The sequence below is a fragment of the Littorina saxatilis genome, linkage group LG12 (genome assembly GCF_037325665.1).
Source record: "Littorina saxatilis isolate snail1 linkage group LG12, US_GU_Lsax_2.0, whole genome shotgun sequence".
NCBI classification, from domain to species: Eukaryota; Metazoa; Mollusca; class Gastropoda; order Littorinimorpha; family Littorinidae; genus Littorina; species Littorina saxatilis.
The window spans coordinates 60,738,698-60,759,140 of NC_090256.1; the positions used below are offsets into that span (position 1 = coordinate 60,738,698).

At 40.8% G+C, this 20,443-nt stretch overlaps 1 protein-coding gene across 1 annotated transcript; it reads left to right on the plus strand.

Annotated features, from left to right (window-relative positions):
* The first annotated feature begins 369 nt into the window (after positions 1-369).
* Positions 370-16,203, plus strand: LOC138983154 (pyrokinin-1 receptor-like). Its single transcript, XM_070356562.1, has 6 exons — positions 370-442; positions 1,624-1,851; positions 3,807-3,976; positions 4,286-4,324; positions 4,885-5,231; positions 15,984-16,203. The coding sequence occupies exons 1-6, from the start codon at positions 370-372 to the stop codon at positions 16,201-16,203; spliced, it is 1,077 nt and encodes a 358-aa protein (XP_070212663.1).
* Positions 16,204-20,443: the final 4,240 nt, after the last annotated feature.

The window sequence follows — 20,443 nt, forward strand, 5'->3', positions numbered from 1 at the left end:
TAAGGCTTCTGTTGACGTTGCTGTTGTTATTGTTGTCGTTGTCGAGGGGGATGTTTTAGGGAAGAACGGAAACTGACGAAAACCAACCCAAACATTCTTTACACGAACAAGGAAGTATAAACCACAGCGTTTACCAAAACCTTCAGAAAAAAACAAAAAAAACCACAAATCTCCATCGAGCACATCATCATGTCCCTAGTAGGCAAGCTTCCTGTGAGGACGTTTAGCACCCCCCTCCCCCCATCTAATTATCACAATTCTCCCCGTTTGTCTGCGCGATTTCCTACTACCCCTCTGTTTGCGTTTAAGAAAAAATATGTCTAGACCAGTACATCCTGTTGTCGCTTTGGACAGTCAATCTCAGATAAGATGACCGCCCCCATAGTGCAGTGGTTAGTGCATTGGGCAGGAAGGTCGTGGGGTCGAATCCCATCAGAGTCATGTGGGGTTTTCGGGCTACGGCCGGCTCCTACCCAGAGTGGAATTGCTATCGTTCCTGTGGGAAGGCTGGAACCACACAGCCGAGTGTCATTCACTTCACGAATGCGTCATTGAGGGTGTTCAGATAGCGCTGATTAGCAATAACCTGGCCAACACAGCAGTGCAGGTTCAGCAGTTCTCGGGCCTGGTTGACGCCCGGATATATTATGACAATAAGCGCAGAGTGCTGCCCTGTCACGTAGTCTCAAACCGTAATGGAAATCCATAGCATCATCATTATCATCATCCTCATCTCATTAATAATCAAAAACGATTTTTTTAAAGTACTGTGTCAGCTCTGAATAAGAACTGAGATGGCAAAAAACAAAAAACAAAATTTAAGAACATGTCAGATGAGATGAATGTGTGTTTAACATCTGCAAGAACCGACGAGAAAGGATTACGCACACGTGCGCAAAAGCTTCACGATATTTGACCTCGCTCTTTGGAGCTAACGAACAGAACTATGTTTTTTGTCATTAAGTCATTTCAAAAGATTACTGTCAAGAAAGTGCAGAAGAAATGTAAATCCTCCTCTGCAGTGCTTTTAGGAAAGAAGCTGAGAGCGCAGCGAAGCTTTCATCCCTCATCCTCTCATAATTATTTGTCTCTGTTGTTTACTTTGTTAATCACAAGCTTAGGTAGTCGGAGCTTCGTGTGCATGTTTGTATTGTGTGGTGTTTTTTTTAAAGCATTTCATGCATCAAACTATCTTGTATTTTTTCGATCTAAAGTCACTTCAGGTACGTGTTGCCGATTGACCAATTCACTATTCCATTTACAATCGCTTGCAATTCTTCTTCTCGTGGGCTGCAACCCTAAACTTTACTCGTGTTGTTTTTGATTTTACGTATATGACCTTCGTAAGTGACAACAAAAATCCAAGTTTGCATCGGAAGTAGCCATCCCGTGTTTGTAATAATAATAATGATGATATACCGCGAACCACAGTAGTCTATGCTCTCCGCGCTTTACATATTAACTATGCATAAGAACATACTATTTGAAATAACATCAAATACATATACATTCTAGCAAAATAACGTACCAATGAATAACAATGTGTGTGTCCAGTTGGAAGGACGCCATCATATCGTTCGTTGTACCCCTCGACTAACATTTGTTCACTCTGTGTGTTTACAGGCAGGCTGGTGCCAGCGCTGGAACACGCCTCTCTGCATGCCTCCACCCTCATCATCATCTCCATCACGGTGGAGAGGTACTACGCTATCTGCAGTCCCTTGCGGACCTTGTCTCTCTGTCACAGACCTCATCCCCTCAGGGTCATGCCCTGCGTCTGGACCTTGGCCATCTTGACCTCCGTCCCGTTCAGCGTCATGTCCAGTCTGCAGGATACCTTGTTCTTTGATGGTGAGAGAAAAAGAGCACACACGCACGCATGCACGCGCGCTTGCATGCACGCGCGCACGCACTCACGCACGCACTCACTAACACACACACTCACTCACTCATGACATAATTATGTCATGTTTATTTTGAAAATGTGTTCATCAAGAAATGAGTTATTACCGGAATTCCCATATTAAAGCGATGCCATTATGGCCCTGTCACACGACCGTTTTAAAGCCTGCGTATGCCGACGTATGGGACATTTGAATAAGTACGCTGGCGTACGTCGAATACGCTATGGGTACGTTTTGTATACGTTAAGAGGACGCTGAAGCACGCTGGCATACGTCGTAGTACGCTGAGCACGCAGCAAAGTTTTGTGCATGCACAAAAATTCTCGACGTATGGTCAGCGTACTACGACGTATGCCAGCGTGCTTCAGCGTCCTCTTAACGTATACAAAACGTACCCATAACGTATTCGACGTACGCCAGCGTACTTATTCAAATGTCCCACACGTCGGCATACGCAGGCTTTAAAACGGTCGTGTGACAGGGTTGAACGTGTTTGCAATCTACGCTGTAGGTCTATTAGTTATAAATAGTATTACGAAATTAATTCTGCGATGTAAGCTTACCCTATTACATGTACGCCTTCTGCGTCAGCAGATGCGGCTTCCTGGTTGTCACAATATACATTTAATCATTTTCACTCACAGAACTGTTAGCAACGTCATAAACACAGCAGCTAAGACAATAGAATAGCTGCTGTCCAAAAATATTACCATTTTCAAAGAAAAATGATGTAAGGAATGAAAATGACACGGCGGAACATATGGAGAAGAGGAAGAGCCCCTAATATGAATTAATATGGACCTCTACCTGTGCTGACAAACTAACGATGCTAGAGCGCTCAAACCAATTTCATTCGCCACATTTACCCTTTCTGGATAACGTGCTCATGTCAAAACAGTTACGGTCGCACAAACCACAAGACTGTTCGTTTTTTCTCTCCATTTTGTCAAGTTTTGAGTAAATGTTTTAACATAGACTGGGAATCGAGACGAGGGTGGTGGTGGTGGTGGTGTGTGTGTGTGTGTGTGTGTGTGTAAATCTAGAATGATTCCGACAAAACTTTCGGACCAATCTTCATGAAACTTTACATGCACATTCTTTCAAATGTCACCCCAAGACTGCTTTTTCGTTTTTTTCAAAAAATGTCTTTAATGACGTCATATCCGGCTTTTAGTGAAAGGTGAGGCGGCACTGGTACGCCCTCATTTTTCAATCAAATAGATTGACATTTTGGTCAAGGAATAATTGACAGTCGGACTATGGAGTAGCATTTCAGCTTTGACGCTTAAACATTCATTCATTAGTTTGCTCATTAAAGTTATCATTCAAATCAAATTTTTACCAACGGATTTACACATGATTGCATTGTATTTATTATCGCCTGAATAAAAAAGTATATAAATATATCATGTTTACCATGAAAATGTGCTCAGAATTAAAGAAAATAGGTGTAGACATAGTAGATACAACGTTCGCACGCTCTGCCGAGACAAGCGCAATCCGTCTCGGTCATTGGATTTGGGCTAGCCAAGCCTCACTACACGTAGTCTCGGGGACGACTGGTTTTCACTGTTGTTTTAGTTTCAGGCCGACAGATTGAATTTGTGTTTTGATATCGCTTCAATAAGAATAAGAATAAGGATAAGATTGTATATAATCCTGTGAGGTTACCCTCGTGGAATTTTAACTCGCTTTCAATCAATGTTCGTGTATATCATTATGTGATTAGAGTAGTTCCTCTCTGGGCGAGGGCTGGTTTAAAAAAAAACTCACTTATTTTGCTTATGCCACAACCCTCGTAAAATAAAATTTGATTTGATTTGATTTGAATTTGATCTCAAGCGACTTGATTTACACTGATAGTGGCGTTGACTCTAAACTTGACGCTAACTGGTTGTCCAGGTACGCCGTGCCAGGTGTGTGCAACGAGCGTCAAGGTGCCGTGGCACTATGTCTACATCATCGGAATGTCCGTCCTCTTCCTCGCCCTGCCAATGCTGCTTCTGCTCGGCCTCTACACCCGCATCATCGAGACGCTCAAGGAATCGAGTGCTTCCATCGGCATTAGACGGGTACGTCATTAATGCACTGAGTATATTTAGGTCTGTGTAGATAAGTTTGGGGCTCAACACCCGCATCATCGAGGCGCTCAAGGAATCGAGTGTTTCCATCGGCATTATACGGGTTCGTCATTGTTCATATACTGAATATAATATTTAGGTCTGTGTAGATAAGTTTGGGGCTCTACACATGCATCATCCGGGCGCTCAGGGATGTGTTTCCTTCTATCAGGGGTAGACGGGCACATCAGTCTCAATGTACTGAGTATAATAGTTAGGACTGTGTAGATAAGTGTGGGGCTCTACACCCGTATTATCCAGGCGCTCAAGGACGCGGGTGCTTCCATCGGCATTAGACGGGTACGTCAGTGTTAATGTACTGAATATAATATGTAGGTCTGTGTAGATAAGTTTGGGGCTTAACACATGCATCATCTAGGCACTCAGGGATTTGGTTGCTTCTATCAGGGGTAGTCGGGTACGTCAGTCTTAATGTACTGAGTGTGGGTCTGTGTAGATAAGTTTGTTTTCAGCGGGATCCTTAATACTGGCAATCATGAGTCGGGTGCTTCTCTCAGGAGTAGACGGGTACGTGAGTGTTAATATCGAGGTCTCTGTATATAATGTTTGTTTAGTCGGTTTCATCTTTCTCAGGGCTAGGCGGGTACGCCAGTATTGATATCTAGGTCTGTGCAATTTTTATCAATGGAATCAATCATTCATTACACTTCACTTCCAGCATGACACGTGTTCGTCTCAAATGGATACCGCGACCCCACCACTAGCCTCACCCCCTCCCTTCATCCAAAATTCCTTCCATCTCAAATCTGGCAGCCTTTGTTAGGAATTTCCTTCTCAACATCCAAGCGCTCAACTATCTCCTCAAAATGTCGTCAGCCTTGTTTTTCAACGGCTTTCAGATGAAGGAGGTAGGCGGGATGTCGACACAGCGGTCACGCAAGCAGGTGATTAAGATGCTGGTGGGCATTGTCGTCCTCTTCTTTGTCTGCCTGGTGCCCGTCCGCTGCGTCATCATCTGGCAGATCTTCACCCCCGACGATCAGATCCAGAGCCTGGGGCCGGAGGGCTACTACAACCTTATCTGGATCAGCAGGCTGCTGGCGTACATGAACTCGGCAGGCAACCCCATCATTTACTCCCTGATGTCCACCAGGTTCCAGGAGGCCTTCTGGAGCCTGCTGAACGGCAAGCGCAACCAATCCATGAACAGGAACAACTCCATGTCATCCAGAGCTTCTGTTAGCAGGTGAGGAGGGTGTGGGGGGCGTTGGAAGGGAGAAGAGATGTGTGGCGTCTGTGTGTGTGTGTGTGGGGGGGGTAGGTTGCGAGTGAGAATGAGAGGTTGGAAGAAGAGAGAGAGAGAGAGAGAGAGAGAGAGAGAGAGAGAGAGAGAGAGAGAGAGAGAGAGAGAGAGAGAGAGAGAGAGTCCTGTCATATTCCAAAGGTCTACATTTCAACAACTACAATGCGTTTCCTCGGCTGTGGACAGTGATTTTTGAGGGTTTCTGATGTAAAACCATGAGGTCGTCGCGTTCCTGTTTAAACCTCCGTACATGCATCTAGAAACAAGAAAGTTAGGTACCAGGAAAGCAAAACAATCACTCTTGTTTGTATGTACTGTTGTTGTTGTGGTCGTCTTTTTTTTCCTTAATAACATCTGCATCATTCTGTGAATATTTTGTTTTTGTATATGATTGAACGTTCCATAAGCTTACCTTTTTTGTGGGTATTTTTTAAATCCTTGATCAGTTGGAACGTTAGTTAAAGCATGATTCTCACGATGTTCCAATAGCTTTGCTTTGATATGCGGAATTTATTTAATTCTAATTCAGAAATGTCTACATAGTGACCACTGTAAGACCTAGGAGGAAGTGAACTATCTATGTTTGCACAACGAAGGAGGAATTTAGCACACCCTGCTGTAAATAAAGCAAAGAACGACTGAGTTATTTAACTCATTATGCAAGATCAAAGGAGACAAACCTCTCCATCCAATAGCAAAAACCAAAGGGGAGGGTGGTGTTCTCTACCACAGCACTTTCCATGACTAAGTTCATCTCTTTGTGCCATTTTTAAATGGAAGGGACAAATGGAAGTAGCAAAAACATCCCTCCACCCAAATGCTCCAGGCCAGTTGTTTTTATAAAGAAGGAAAGTAAACCTTGGTGTTCTTTACTAATAATGCTTGCATCTTTGATTGATCCTGTTTTTGTGTGTGTTTTTTTGTCTCCTATTTTACGTGTCCAGTTTAAAGGCCTTCTATGTGCACAAGCCCGTTTTGTTTTAATTGAACCTGTACTCTATAACAATTACTTAGACCACCACCATCTCTCTCTCTCTCTCTCTCTCTCTCTCTCTCTCTCTCTCTCTCTTCTCTCTCTCTCTCTCTCTCTCTCTCTCTCTCTCTCTCTCTCTCTCTCTCTCTCTCAGACAAAAAGACTACCAAAAATCTTCCTAAGCCAGTTGCTCGGGACTAAACAAAAAGCTTCCCGGATAAATAAACAACAAGTCGCGTAAGGCGAAATTACTACATTTAGTCAAGCTGTGGAACGTACAGAATGAAACTGAACGCACTGCATTTTCTCACAATGACCGTTGTCCGTCGCTCGTGCAAAACGCAGTAAAACTGACGAGCCTGTTTAGCGCGGTAGTGGTTTCGCTGTGCTGCATAGTACGCTTTTCTGTACCTCTCTTCGTTTTAACTTTCTGAGCGTGTTTTTAATCCAAACATATCATATGTATATGTTTTTGGAATCAGGAACCGACAAGGAATAAGATGAAATTGTTTTTAAATCGATTTCAGAAATTTAATTTTAATCATAACTTTTATATTTTTAATTTTCAGAGCTTGTTTTTAATCCAAATATAACATATTCATATGTTTTTGAAATCAGGAAATGATGAAGAATAAGATGAACGTAAATTTGGATCGTTTCATTTAAAAAAACATTATTTGCAATTTTTTAGATTTTTAATGACTAAAGACATAAATTAATTTTTAAGCCACCAAAATGAAATGCAATACCAAAGTCCGGCCTTCATCGAAGATTGCTTGGCCAAAATTTCAATCAACTTTATTGAAAAATGAGGGTGTGACACTGCCGCCTCAACTTTTACAAAAAGCCGGATATGACGTCATCAAAGACATTTATCGAAAAAATGAAAAACGCGTCTGGGGATATCATACCCAGGAACTCTCATGTAACATTTCATAAAGATCGGTCCAGTAGTTTACTCTGAATCGCTCTACACACACACACACACACACACACACACACACACACACAGACACACACACACACACACACACACACACACACACACACACAGACACACATACACCACGACCCTCGTTGATCGTCTCGATTCCCCCTCTAAGTTAAAACATTTAGTCAAAACTTGACTAAATGTAACAAGTCGCGTAAGGCAAAATTACTACATTTAGTCAAGCTGTGGAACTCACAGAATGAAACTGAACGCACTGCACTTTTTCACAATGACCGTAATCCGCCGCTCGTGCAAAAGGCAGTGAAATTAACGAGCCTGTTTAGCGCGGGGGTGGTTGCGCTGTGCTGCATAGCACGCTTCTCTGTACCTCTCTTCGTTTTAACTTTCTGAGCGTGTTTGTAATCCAAACATATCATATCTATATGTTTTTGGTATCAGGAACCGACAAGGAATACACACACACACACACACACACACACACACATACACCACAACCCTCGTCTCGATTCCCCCTCTATGTTAAAACATTTAGTCAAAACTTGACTAAATGTAAAAACGATGGAAAACAGACCTTGAACATATTATGAAGCCGGTTTGATCTGACCCAACGCCGCGGTATTTTGCGAGCGGAAGCAGAAATCACAAGCTTGGTCAAGTCAGTCATCACCCTTGCCGCCCCCCCCCCCCCCTTTTGTTTACATAGAGGGGGAATCGAGACGAGGGTCGTGGTGTATGTGTGTGTGTGTGTGTGTGACGGTGTGTGTGTGTGTGTGTGACGGTGTGTGTGTGTGTCTGTGTGTGTGTGTGTGTGTGTAGAGCGATTCAGAGTAAACTACTAGACCGATCTTTATGAAATTTTTTATGAGAGTTCCTAGGTATGATATCCCTTGATGTTTTTTTCATTTTTTTTATAAATGTCTTTGATGACGTCATATACGGCATTTTGTAAAAGTTGAGGCGGCACTGTCACACCCTCATTTTTCAATCAAATTGATTGAAATTTTGGCCAAGCAATCTTTGACGAAGGCCGGACTTTGGTATTGCATTTCAGCTTGGAGGCTTAAAAACTAATTAATGACTTAGGTCATTAAAAATCTGAAAATTGTAATTAAAATTATATTTTTATAAAACGATCCAAAATTACGTTTATCGTATTCTGCATCATTTTCTGATTCCAAAAACATATAAATATGTTATATTCGGATTACAAAACAAGCTCTGAAAATTAAAAAAATTAAAATTATGATTAGAATTAAATTTCCGAAATCGATTTAAAAACAATTTCATCTTATTCCTTGTCCGTTCCTGATTCCAAAAACATATACATATAATATGTTTGGATTAAAAACACGTTCAGAAAGTTAAAAAGAATAGAGATATAAAAAAGCGTGCTATCCTCCTCAGCGCAACCGCTACCGCACTTTTCTGGATTGTTAATTTCACTGCCTTTGCCACGAGCGGTGGACAGACGATGCTACGAGTGTACGGTCTTGCAGAAAAAATGCAATGCGTTCAGTTTCATTCTGTGAGTGCGACTGAGCTTGACTAAATGTTGTATTTTCGCCTTACGCGACTTGTTTTTACATTTAGTCAAGTTTTGACTAAATGTTTTAACATAGAGGGGGAATCGAGACGAGGGTCGTGGTGTATGTGTGTGTGTGTGTGTGTGTGTGTGTGTAGAGCGATTCAGAGTAAACAACTGGACCGATCTTTATGACATTTTTCATGAGAGTTCCTGGGTATGATATCCCCAGACGTGTTTTTAATTTTTTGGATAAATGTCTTTAATGACGTCATATCCGGCTTTTTGTAAAAATTGAGGCGGCACTGTCACACCTTCATTTTTCAATCAAATTGATTGAAATTTTGGCCAAGCAATCTTCGACAAAGGCCAGACTTTGGCATTGCATTTCAGCTTGGAGGCTTAAAAATTAATTAATGACTTAGGCCATTAAAAATATTAAAATTGTAATTAAAATTATGTTTTTATAAAACGATCCAAAATTACGTTTATCTTATTCTTCATCATTTTCTGATTCCAAAAACATATTAATATGTTATATCCGGATTAAAAACAAGCTCTGAAAATTAAAAATATAAAAATTATGATTAAAATTAAATTTCCGAAATTGATTTAAAAACAATTTCATCTTATTCCTTGTCCGTTCCTGATTCCAAAAACATATAGATAATATATGTTTGGATTAAAAACACGTTCTGAAAGTTAAAAAGAATAGAGTTATAGAAAATTGAGCTATCCTCCTCAGCGCAACCGCTACCGCGCTTTTCTGGATTGTTAATTTTACTGCCTTTGCCACGAGCGGTGGACAGACAATGCTACGAGTGTACGGTCTTGCGGAAAGAATGCAATGCGTTCAGTTTCATTCTGTGAGTGCGACTGAGCTTGACTAAATGTTGTATTTTCGCCTTACGCGACTTGTTTTTTGTTATACTCAACTTACTGCTCTCTAATTTCTTCTACTACCATGCTGAGAAGCCCTAATGTCAGCAAAGAGCGAAAGGAAAACTCTTTCGTCCGAGTACATAATACGTCGTCAGTCCTAAAGTAGAGGCCCTCTGCAATCATGTCATTTTGTGGTAAAGAGAAGTAGAAGGTAAATCGAGAAGAACCGAGTAGCACGCTGACCTGGTCGACCCATTTAAAGATGCCTTCCTTCTTGTGAAGGCGGTCATGAACACCGACACAGATAAAATTAAGAATATCATTCCACTAGGATACATACCAAAAATCAACATCCTGATGGTTTCCTGCGCAGAGATTAAAGAATGAGAAATTCAGTGATTTCGCAGATTTCTGTCACCAAATTATTTCAGACAAAACAACTGCACAGGATCTCGGGAGCAACCAGGCTTTAGACTTTTGATGTGTGTCCATGTGGATTGATGCTGTACAGTGGAACCCTCCTTTTAAGACCTCCACACATCTGCGAAAATCAGATCTGAAAAAGGATCGAGGGAGTCTTAAAATGGGGGGTAAATTTACGGAGGTTATACACAGAAACTCTGAGACAGGGAGGGAGTCTTATTTTACGTGGTTTTTTTTTTGAAGGGGGGGGGGGGGGGGTCCCACTGTATTCCTACAGGACGGATCTGGTGTTGCACAATGATCCACCATGGAAGGAAAGGACCTTTAACATTCGTATATTGGTCACTGGTGGAGGAAACTAGGGCTTCTTTCTGAAGTGATAGTGTTGGTTTACTGTCGGTCCGAGAAAGTATGCTTCTTGGTCGGGGAAGCTTATTCTGCTAGGTCACAATGGTCTGTTTAAATTGACGCGTCGCCTAAAGTTGTTTCAAAAGGCGGGTACGTTCGTACAGAATTGTATTTGAGAGTGTCTATAGATTTTTTTCTCACGTGAGAACGGGATAAGAAGGAAAACAAAAGAGATAAGAAAAACCCGTCAGCCAATCCAATATCCCCCAACTCCTTCACTTACTCAAGGAAAAAGAAGAAAAAGGCAAAAAGAAAGGAAGATAAGAAATTCTCAGTGTACGTGTGTTTTTTGTTGTCGTATGATCAAAAGACCCACTCAAAACCAAGAGGAGTGTTGTTGAAGAGAAAATGAGGATACTTAAATTGTCAGCATCATCACTTTCAAACATCTTATAAACTCGATTTAAATCACATCGGCTTATAAAACTGTGAGTTTGTGTTACTTCACAACCATGGTGTTGGCTGTCTATTTCACACGTGGAAAAGAAAGACACAACAAGTTGTATGTGTAGGCGCCCCTAGTCGACATCAGTTTAACTTTCTTTATCCCACATACGTGAGAGAGACACCCGTGAGATAATAATCGTTCAAATCACACGTGTGTATATCATGTAAATGAGGTCATGTCAAGCAAGTCTGGCAGGGACCTGTTTTTCCACTGCTTATGATGCCAAAGTCACCGAGACAAACGTCCAAAAATTGCGCTCGCTAATTACCCTCGATGAATCTTTAGAACTAACACGTCACGCCACACTTTCAGAGTGACGTTTCTTTGCTTTGACGTAATAGATTGCACGAGGCTTTAGAAGAGATCGAGGTTCCAAAACAAGCGTCTTCAATTTAGCTGCCTCGTCTGCAAGACATTTTCAGTAAAATACACGTAAGTACAGTATGTAGGATAAACAGAATACTACATGGCTTGCTGTGTCGTACCAGATTTACACTCGTTGCTTTTTCAAATAGTGAACAGCTCGCTTTCGCTCGCAGTTCAATATTTTAAAAAACAACTCGTGTAAATCTGGTACGACACAGCAAGCCATGTAGTATTCTCTATTTCTTAGTAGTAGTAGTGGTTAGGGACTGGATTGGTATCCATAAGCCTCACGGCTTTTTTTCCGCGTCCCATCTCATTATCAACTTTGTTGCAGGTCAATCATATTAACATGCTCAAAGTCGTATTTACTCAATATCAATTATCGTACAAATAAAGTGACTCAGTCATATGTTTTTGTATGTCCAGCAGATTTTTGAAAGTTTTAATAGTTTGTGCATTTTTAACATCAGACAGTGTGTTCCATGATGGTGCAACTCTGTTAGAAAAGGAATGTTTCCGGATATTAGTTTTACTAAATTCAAAACAGATTTTGAATGCATGTGTATTTGATGTTTAAATTTCTTGAAACAGTACCTCATACAATATTTACTTTTAACTTTCTATCTTAACAAAAATGTAATAAATAAATACGAATACAACGCACTGTATTTTTTCACCAAGACAATACAGCTTCGTCAATCCCCGCGTGAAAGAAATCGCTCACCTCCCACGTGCAAAACGTAGTGATATTGACACGCCAGATTAGCGCGGTAGCGTATTGTGCTAAGCAGGAAAGCGCGCTTTTCTGTATTCTTGTTAACTTTCTGAACTTAACCTATCATATCTATATGTTTTTGGAATCAGGAAACGATAAAGAATAAGATGAAATCATTTTTGGATCGATTTCTTAAATTTTAATCGGAAGACTAATTAATCTTTCTTTCTTTATTTATTTGGTGTTTAACGTCGTTTTCAACCACGAAGGTTATATCGCGACGGACTAATTAATCTATTTTCGTTAATTGTGATCACATTTTAAGAGTAAACATGACATATGTATTATATTTTTAGATTCAGAATGTCATGAAGAATACGATGCAATCAATTTTAAATCTGTTTGCGAAAAATCGATTTTAATGACAACTTTAATTAGCAAACTCATTAATTAATGTGTAAGTCTTCACGCTGAAATGCAATACCAACGTCCGGGCTTCGTCGAAGATTACTTGACCAAAATTTCAACCAATTTGGTTGAAAAATGAGAGCGTGACAGTGCCGCCTCAACTTTCACGAAAAGCCGGATATGACGTCATCAAAGACATTTATAAAAAAATGAAAAAAACCATCTGGAGATATCATACTCAGGATCTCTCATGTCGAGTTTCATGAAGATCGGTCCAGTAGTTTTCTCTGAACCGCTCTACACACACACACACACACACACACACACACACACACACACACACACACACACACATACACCACACCCTCGTCTCAATTCCCCCCTCTACGTTAAAACATTTGGTCAAAACTTGACTAAATGTAAACAAGTCGCGTAAGGCGAAATTACTACATTTAGTCAAGCTGTGGAACTCACAGAATGAAACTGAAATCACTGCATTTTGTCACAATGACCGTAGCGGTCCGCCGCTTGTGCAAAACGGAGTGAAACTGACGAGCCTGTTTACCGCGGTAGTGGTTTCGCTGTGCTGCATAGAACGCTTTTCTGTACCTCTCTTCGTTTTAACTTTCTGAGCGTGTTTTTAATCCAAACATATCATATCTATATGTTTTTGGAATCAGGAACCGACAAGGGATAAGATGAAATATTTTTTAAATCGATTTCGGAAATTTAATTTTGATCATAATTTTTATATTTTTAATTTTCAGAGCTTGTTTTTAATCCAAATATAACATATTTATATGTTTTTGGAATCAGGAAACGATGTTGAATAAGATGAACGTAAATTTGGATCGTTTTATATTTAAAAAAATTATTACAATTTTCAGATTTTTAATGACCAAAATCATTAATTATGTTTTAAGCCACCAAGCTGAAATGCAATACCAAAGTCCGGCCTTTGTCGAAGATTGCTTTACAAAAATTTCAATCAATTTGATTGTAAAATGAGGGTGTGACAGTGCCGCCTCAACTTTTACAAAAAGCCGGATATGACGTCATCAAAAGTATTTATCAAAACAAAGAAAAAAATATCCGGGGATATCATTCCCAGGAACTCTCATGTAAAATTTCATAAAGATCGGTACAGTAGTTTGGTCTGAATCGCTCTACACACACACACGCACAGACGCACACACACACACACACACACACACACACACACACACACACACACACACACACACACACACACACACACACACACACACACACACACACACACACACACACACACACACACACACCACGACCTTCGTCTCGATTCCCCCTCTATGTAAAAAGGATTGATGAGTGGGGGAGGAAGGACAGAAATGGGGGGGGGGGGGGGGGGCGGGCTGCACATGCTTATAAAATGTTGCGTGCTTCTATTCTCTGAAAATTAATCCTTGCAAGGAAATCAACACAAATCAACACAACGGAAAAGTGATAAAGAAAATTCGAAACGGAAAGGACAATTAAATGCAAATCTAAGCTAAATCAAAGAGAAACAAGTCGCGTAAGGCGAAATAACAACATTTAGTCAAGCTGTCGAACTCACAGAATGAAACTGAACGCACTGCTTTTTTCCCCAAGACCACATACTCGTAGTTTCGTAGTTTCGTCAGTCCACTGCTCGTGGCAAAGGCAGTGAAATCGACAAGCCATGCAGAATAGTGCGGTAGTGGTCGCGCTGAGCAGGATAACACGCTTTTCTGTGTCTATTCTTTTTAGCTTACTGAGTTTGTTTTTAATCCAAACATAGTGTATCTATGTGTTTGTGGAATCAGGGACCGACAAGAAATAAGATGAAATGTTTTTAAATCGATTTCGGAAAATTAATTTTAATCATAATTTTCATATTTTTAATTTTCAGAGCTTGTTTGTAATCCAAATATAACATATGTATATGTTTTTGGAATCAGAAAATGACGAAGAATAAGATGAAATTATTTTTGGATTGTTTAAAAAAACATAATTTTAATTACAAGTCTTTGATTTTTAATGACCAAACTCATTCATTAGTTTTTAAACCACCAAGCTGAAATGCAATACCAAAGTCCGGCCTTTGTCGAAAATTGCTTTGCCAAAATTTCAATCAATTTGATTGAAAAATGAGGGTGTGACAGTGCCGCCTCAACTTTTACAAAAAGCCGGATATGACGTCATCAAAGGTATTTATCGAGAAAAAAAATCCGGGGATATCATTCCCAGGAACTCTCATGTCAAATTTCATAAAGATCGGTCCAGTAGTTTAGTCTGAATCGCTCCACACACACACACACACGCACAGACAGACAGACAGACATACACACACACACACCACACACACACACACACACACACACACACACACACACACACACACACACACACACACACACACACACACACACACACATACACCACGACCCTCGTCTCGATTCCCCCTCTATGTTAAAACATTTAGTCAAAACCTGACTAAATGTAAAAAGAGTGCAGGAATAAGATCATGGATACGATGGAGTAAAGTTTGTGCGAAACTAAGCTGAAGCAAACAGAAACATTATGTGAAAGATCCCATATGCAAAACAAAAAATGTTCATGAATGAAAAGCGAAGTTGTTTCAAACAAAAGTTGTCCCTGACAGTAATGACTCCCAAAAAGTCATCCCATTCTCGTGTTCAAATACGAAGTTGCACGCACTTGATTTCTTCGCGGTGGAGAAGAATGCGAAAACTGGTCATGCCCTTTTTGATCACGTGCTCTTGACAGTAAATAACGTGTGACACAATCTTTGTCTCTGCAGGTCAACGGCATGATTAGCTTTGATTAACGGTCATGCTGCAAACAGCTATTTTTTTAAATTAATTTCTTTGATTAATACAAAAGAATGTCCTGGTGATCTGTTTCCAGTAAATTATGATAGATACTGTAGATGTGTCTTTTATTTTTCAGATTTATTTGACATGTAATATCATAGTAAGTTGAGGCCGGTCTCTTTGACATTTATCAGGATAACCACTGAAGACATGTCCTTGTTTTATTCCCACTCACTTCAACATTCAATTTCGGTGTTTGTGGAACATTCTGACCGTTTCCTCCCTGCATGTTTTGATACCCATGTTAATGGACGCGCCACGGAAAGTCCTGTAGGTTTACACATGGATTTATGCTCCATGGCCCTGCAGAATGTGGGGCTTTCAACGAGATTTATTTTACAACTGCAATAAGTCTGTCATGACGAATAAAACCAGCTTTAAGGGGGGGGGGGGGGGATGGCGTGTGTGTGTGTGTGTGTGTGCGCGTGTGTGTGTGTGTGTGTGTGTGTGTGTGTGTGTGTGTGTGTGTGTGTGTGTGTGTGTGTGTGTGTGCGCAACTATTCTTCTCGTATTCTGTTATGGAACTGTTCTTCTTTTGTTGTTATTAAACTGATTTCCCATTGTTCTGTTATAAACGATTCTTACACCTTTCCGTTATAGAACGGCTGAACTTAGATTGTTCTGAAAATATTCTTCTATTCTGATAAAGAACTATGTATCCCTCTTTTGCTCTATTATTTAACTATTCTTCATTGTTGCAGATGGTCCGTGTCCAACGTGACGCGAAGCTCGCTGGCCCCCACGGTCAACTCGCCTTGGCCTGGGCAGGGTGACCGCAAGACAAAGATGACTTTGCGCAATATGCGAACTACCTCATTTTCCGGCTGGATCGCCCTGCAAAACAGCCCCGCCTCCTCCCCCATGATCAAGGAGGACAAGTTCCTCTTGCCCAAGCAGCGCTCCTGCGTCAGCATGCTATGAGGACACTCTCAACGAAGAATTGCGCTTAAGAGTCTCGTTTGGTTTCCAAGGAGGAAAGCAATCTTTGAATACACTCTGCACGAAGAACTGTGCTTGACTGTGAGTGTCTTTTGGCTCCCAATGAGGAAAGCAATCTTTGATTACACTCTGCACGAAGAACTGTGCTTGACTGTGAGTGTCCTTTGGCTCCCAAGGAGGAAAGCAATCTTTGATTACACTCTGCACGAAGAACTGTGCTTGACTGTGAGTGTCTTTTGGCTCCCAATGAGGAAAGCAATCTTTGATTACACTCTGCACGAAGAACTGTGCTTGACTGTGAGTGTCTTTTGGCTCCCAATGAGGAAAGCAATCTTTGATTACACTCTGCACGACGAACTGCGCTTGAGTGTGTCTTTTGAGTTCGAGCTGCCCAAACTGCACAGTCCAACAAGAGATACACATCTCTTCCATTCGGAATGCGATTTCCTGCCAAAGTGTCTTCTGCAAACTTATTCCTAGGCCTCCGGTGCAGGAAAAAATGAAACAACTGGACAATACTGACAAGACTTTTGGTCATGGAAAAATGCTGTTGTTCATTGGTTTCCCTTGTTTGTACTCTTGTTCTTCAGCAGTCGAGAAGCTCTGTTATTTTATGTTTTGTCGACCGTGGCTGCGTCATCAAACTGAATGTGGAAGTAACAGTCTTAAGTGGACATTCCTGAAACCAACTACTGACAGAAACGCAATGTGTTTTAATGCTGACGATTCTATCCGCTGAAGACATTCGTTTGGGGAACATCTGCAGTGAAAGACAAATTGCCAAAGAAGACTCTCGATTCTAACAAGGGCCCTTCCGATGGCAGCTGGTTTTTGTTTAAAGTCTAGCCAAAATTTCCCTTGTGAACAGCTGTGACATCATTGCATCCCACTCAATTTTTTATTTTATGTTATACATGATAGAAGGCTCGACGTTCAGTCCGACATCTGAGGTGAACAATGCACTAGATATCTCTCCTGTTCAACAAACATCCGCCATAAGCGTTATGGACAGAATTATACGGTCTTACAGCATCAATGTATGCCATTGAAAACAAGGATTTACAATGTTTATATCATTTACAACAAGGTTTGCCTGATTCCCAATCATTTGCGAGAAGCTTTCACAGTTTCAACACATATCATTTACCAGGCGTGCCACTGTAGGAAGGTGCGGCTCTTGTCGGCTGAGTGCTACACGTTACTCATTGGCCAAAGAAGACATTCAGCGTATATTTGCTTACCTACGTTTTAAGACTTCATCCTTTTAAGACCTAGATGTCTCAGATGTTTTTGTTAGGTCTTAAAAATTTAAAAATGTTGTTCCGCTGTAGTGATTACAGGTGGGCACGATATGGTGTATGATGTGTGTTACTTCCCAGTGAAATCAATGCTCATGGTGCCGTGCTCGATGGCTGAATCGTGCAGTCCTTTCAGTCGTTCCATCACAAAACGCCGGATGGCAATGAGACGAAGAAAATACATGTTACGTTTTGTTAGAAAAGCGGAATTGAGCGTTTTGATCAACAACAGCAGTTGACTTTAAATGCGTAAGTGGAAAATTACTGCTCATTAGACATCTCATGTGAATTTGTAGATTTCATGTCAAGACTCAATGTGATGACGCCTTTGCAGCTTGTGTATACGTGTTTTTTTCATATCAAGCTGTTGTTATTGACGTGTGGATGACTGAAGATTTTTTACCCCCCGCGGGTTAGGGGGAAGAATTTACCCGATGCTCCCCAGCATGTCGTAAGAGGCGACTAACGGATTTTGTTTCTCCTTTTACCCTTGTTAAGTGTTTCTTGTATAGAATATAGTCAATGTTTGTAAAGATTTTAGTCAAGCAGTATGTACGAAATGTTAAGTCCTTTGTGCTGGAGGCTTGCGCGTTGCGAGCCCCTGGGACAAGTTTTTGATTAGTGCTTTTGTGAACAAGAAACAATTGACAAGTGGCTCTATCCCATCTTCCCCCTTTCCCCGTCGCAATATAACCCTTCGCGGTTGAAAACGACGTTAAACACCAAATAAAGAAAAGAAACTGAAGATTTGGGGAGAGAAAACAGTGTGTTTGAACTCTCAAGTGGTGACTCTATATAATGTTTATTTGTTTGTTTGTTGGTTTGTTTGTTTGCTTAACGCCCAGCCGACCACGACGGGCCATATTAGGGCGGTGCTGCTTTGACATATAACGTGCGCCACACACAAGACAGAAGTCGCAGCACAGGCTTCATGTCTCACCCAGTCACATTATTCTGACACCGGACCACCCAGTCCTAGCACTAACCCCATAATGCCAGACGCCAGGCGAAGCAGCCACTAGATTGCCAATTTTAAAGTCTTAGGTATGACCCGGCCGGGGTTCGAACCCACGACCTCCCGATCACGGGGCGGACGCCTTACCACTAGGCCAACCGTGCCGGTGTTCTTATCACATTAAACTAGCACGTGCAAACAGAGAGCGAAAACTACAATTTCTCAAAATGCACAACTTGTGAGACAGAAAAGAAAAACTACGTATACACATAATTTTTTGTCCATTTCCGTCATTCTTTTTATGTACCTTTGAGGTTTGTTTTTGTAACCTTAATTGAAGGATTTTGTTGTGATAAGTGATTATGTGTTGCATTTGCAGTGATAAGCATTGTTCCCGTTTTGTGCACTTACACTCGATAGTTGTTTTGTGATTGGTTTCGCTATTGTTTGTTTGCTGGTTTGTAAGCTTGGGTTTTCTTAGTTTTGTGACCTATCTTTATTTGGGCCTTTTGTGTTGTTTTTTGCTTACTATTTTGATTTGTGCCAAGCCATTAATTTTGGTTGTCTGGTTTATTTACGTTGAGCTTTGCTATGGGTGTTGTTTGGTTTATTTACGTTGAGCTTTGCTATGGGTGTTGTCTGGTTTATTTACGTTGAGCTTTGCTATGGCTGTTGTCTGGTTTATTTACGTTGAGCTTTGCTATGGATGTTGTTTGGTTGGACGTGTCTTTCTTTTGTTGGTACCTTTCGTTCAAAAGGTTTTCTTTTCTCTTGTTTGGCAGAGCTTCAAATTAAGGGAAAACAACAACGTCATTTTGATGAAGAGACAATTGCAAACTCAAAATCAGCCGTTAAAGGAGAACTTCTCTGTACAGTGGAACACAAAAAGGTTTTCTATCACTGTGTTCCATCGTTTTTGCGAAGTTTAATTTACGTAATTTCAAGCGGCTAAATCAATTGCGACGTTGCACGACAGGCGAAAGAAATGTTTTCAAATTGGTTTTGTGCCTTCCAGAAGTAATTTCCGAAATACGAAGCAAAGAACACGTAGAATTTGAGAAGAGAGGAGAAAACGAAAGAGACGAAGTAAATAAACATTAATTCTCCGCCTGTTGGCCGTGCGCTTTGTCAGGCTTAACCCACGCTATTCCCTGGGGCCATAGTTCGAGCTTAACCCAAACCCTCTCCCCGGTGTCACAATTTTGCTCATGTCCCATTCTCTTGGGTATAAAAACCCCAACAAAAACAAGAACAAACAAAAAACAAAAACGAAATAATCCACAGTGCTATGTCACAGCTGTGCTGTACTCTTTAGAGCGCAACCGACACCCCCCCCCCCCTTTCCCTTCCGCATCCAACCCCAGACAAAAAACGAGTCTTACTTCTTTTCGTTAAAATTTGTATTGTAACTCAAGTCCCATTCCCTTGTGCCGCGATACCCAACCACCATTCATTTCAAGTCTCAATCGTATTTCCCTTTGATGCAATTCAAGTTCAGAACAGATCGTATGCGCTGCCGCAGGTCTAGATTTACTCATGCCCCATTCCCTTGTGTAATCTACAATTCTACCTGAAACTGAAGCTTCGCTTACTCGTGATTTTTGGTGAAAAGGGAGGAGGTTTGGGAGGAAAGATGAAAGATGATCATCATCATCATGATCATGACTATGATCATCGTCGTCGTCATCGTCATCATCGTTATCGTAATCATCTTTAACAGTTAAAAATCATCACCATCTTGAACATTTAAAAGTCAGTGCAGTCCAAGTATGGCTGATCATCATGATCATCAGCTTGTCCGAGTTGAAAAGCAGTGCTGTAAGGGCATGAGTGATATTAGATCCTTTTGTTGCTTTTTTGTGAACTGCCAGGGAGAATTAACATTATACGTCTTTTTTCTTGCCTATTTGTTTTGTTCAAATTATTTTGCATTGATGTTTTTCTTTTTTTCATTATTATTTTGCGTTGA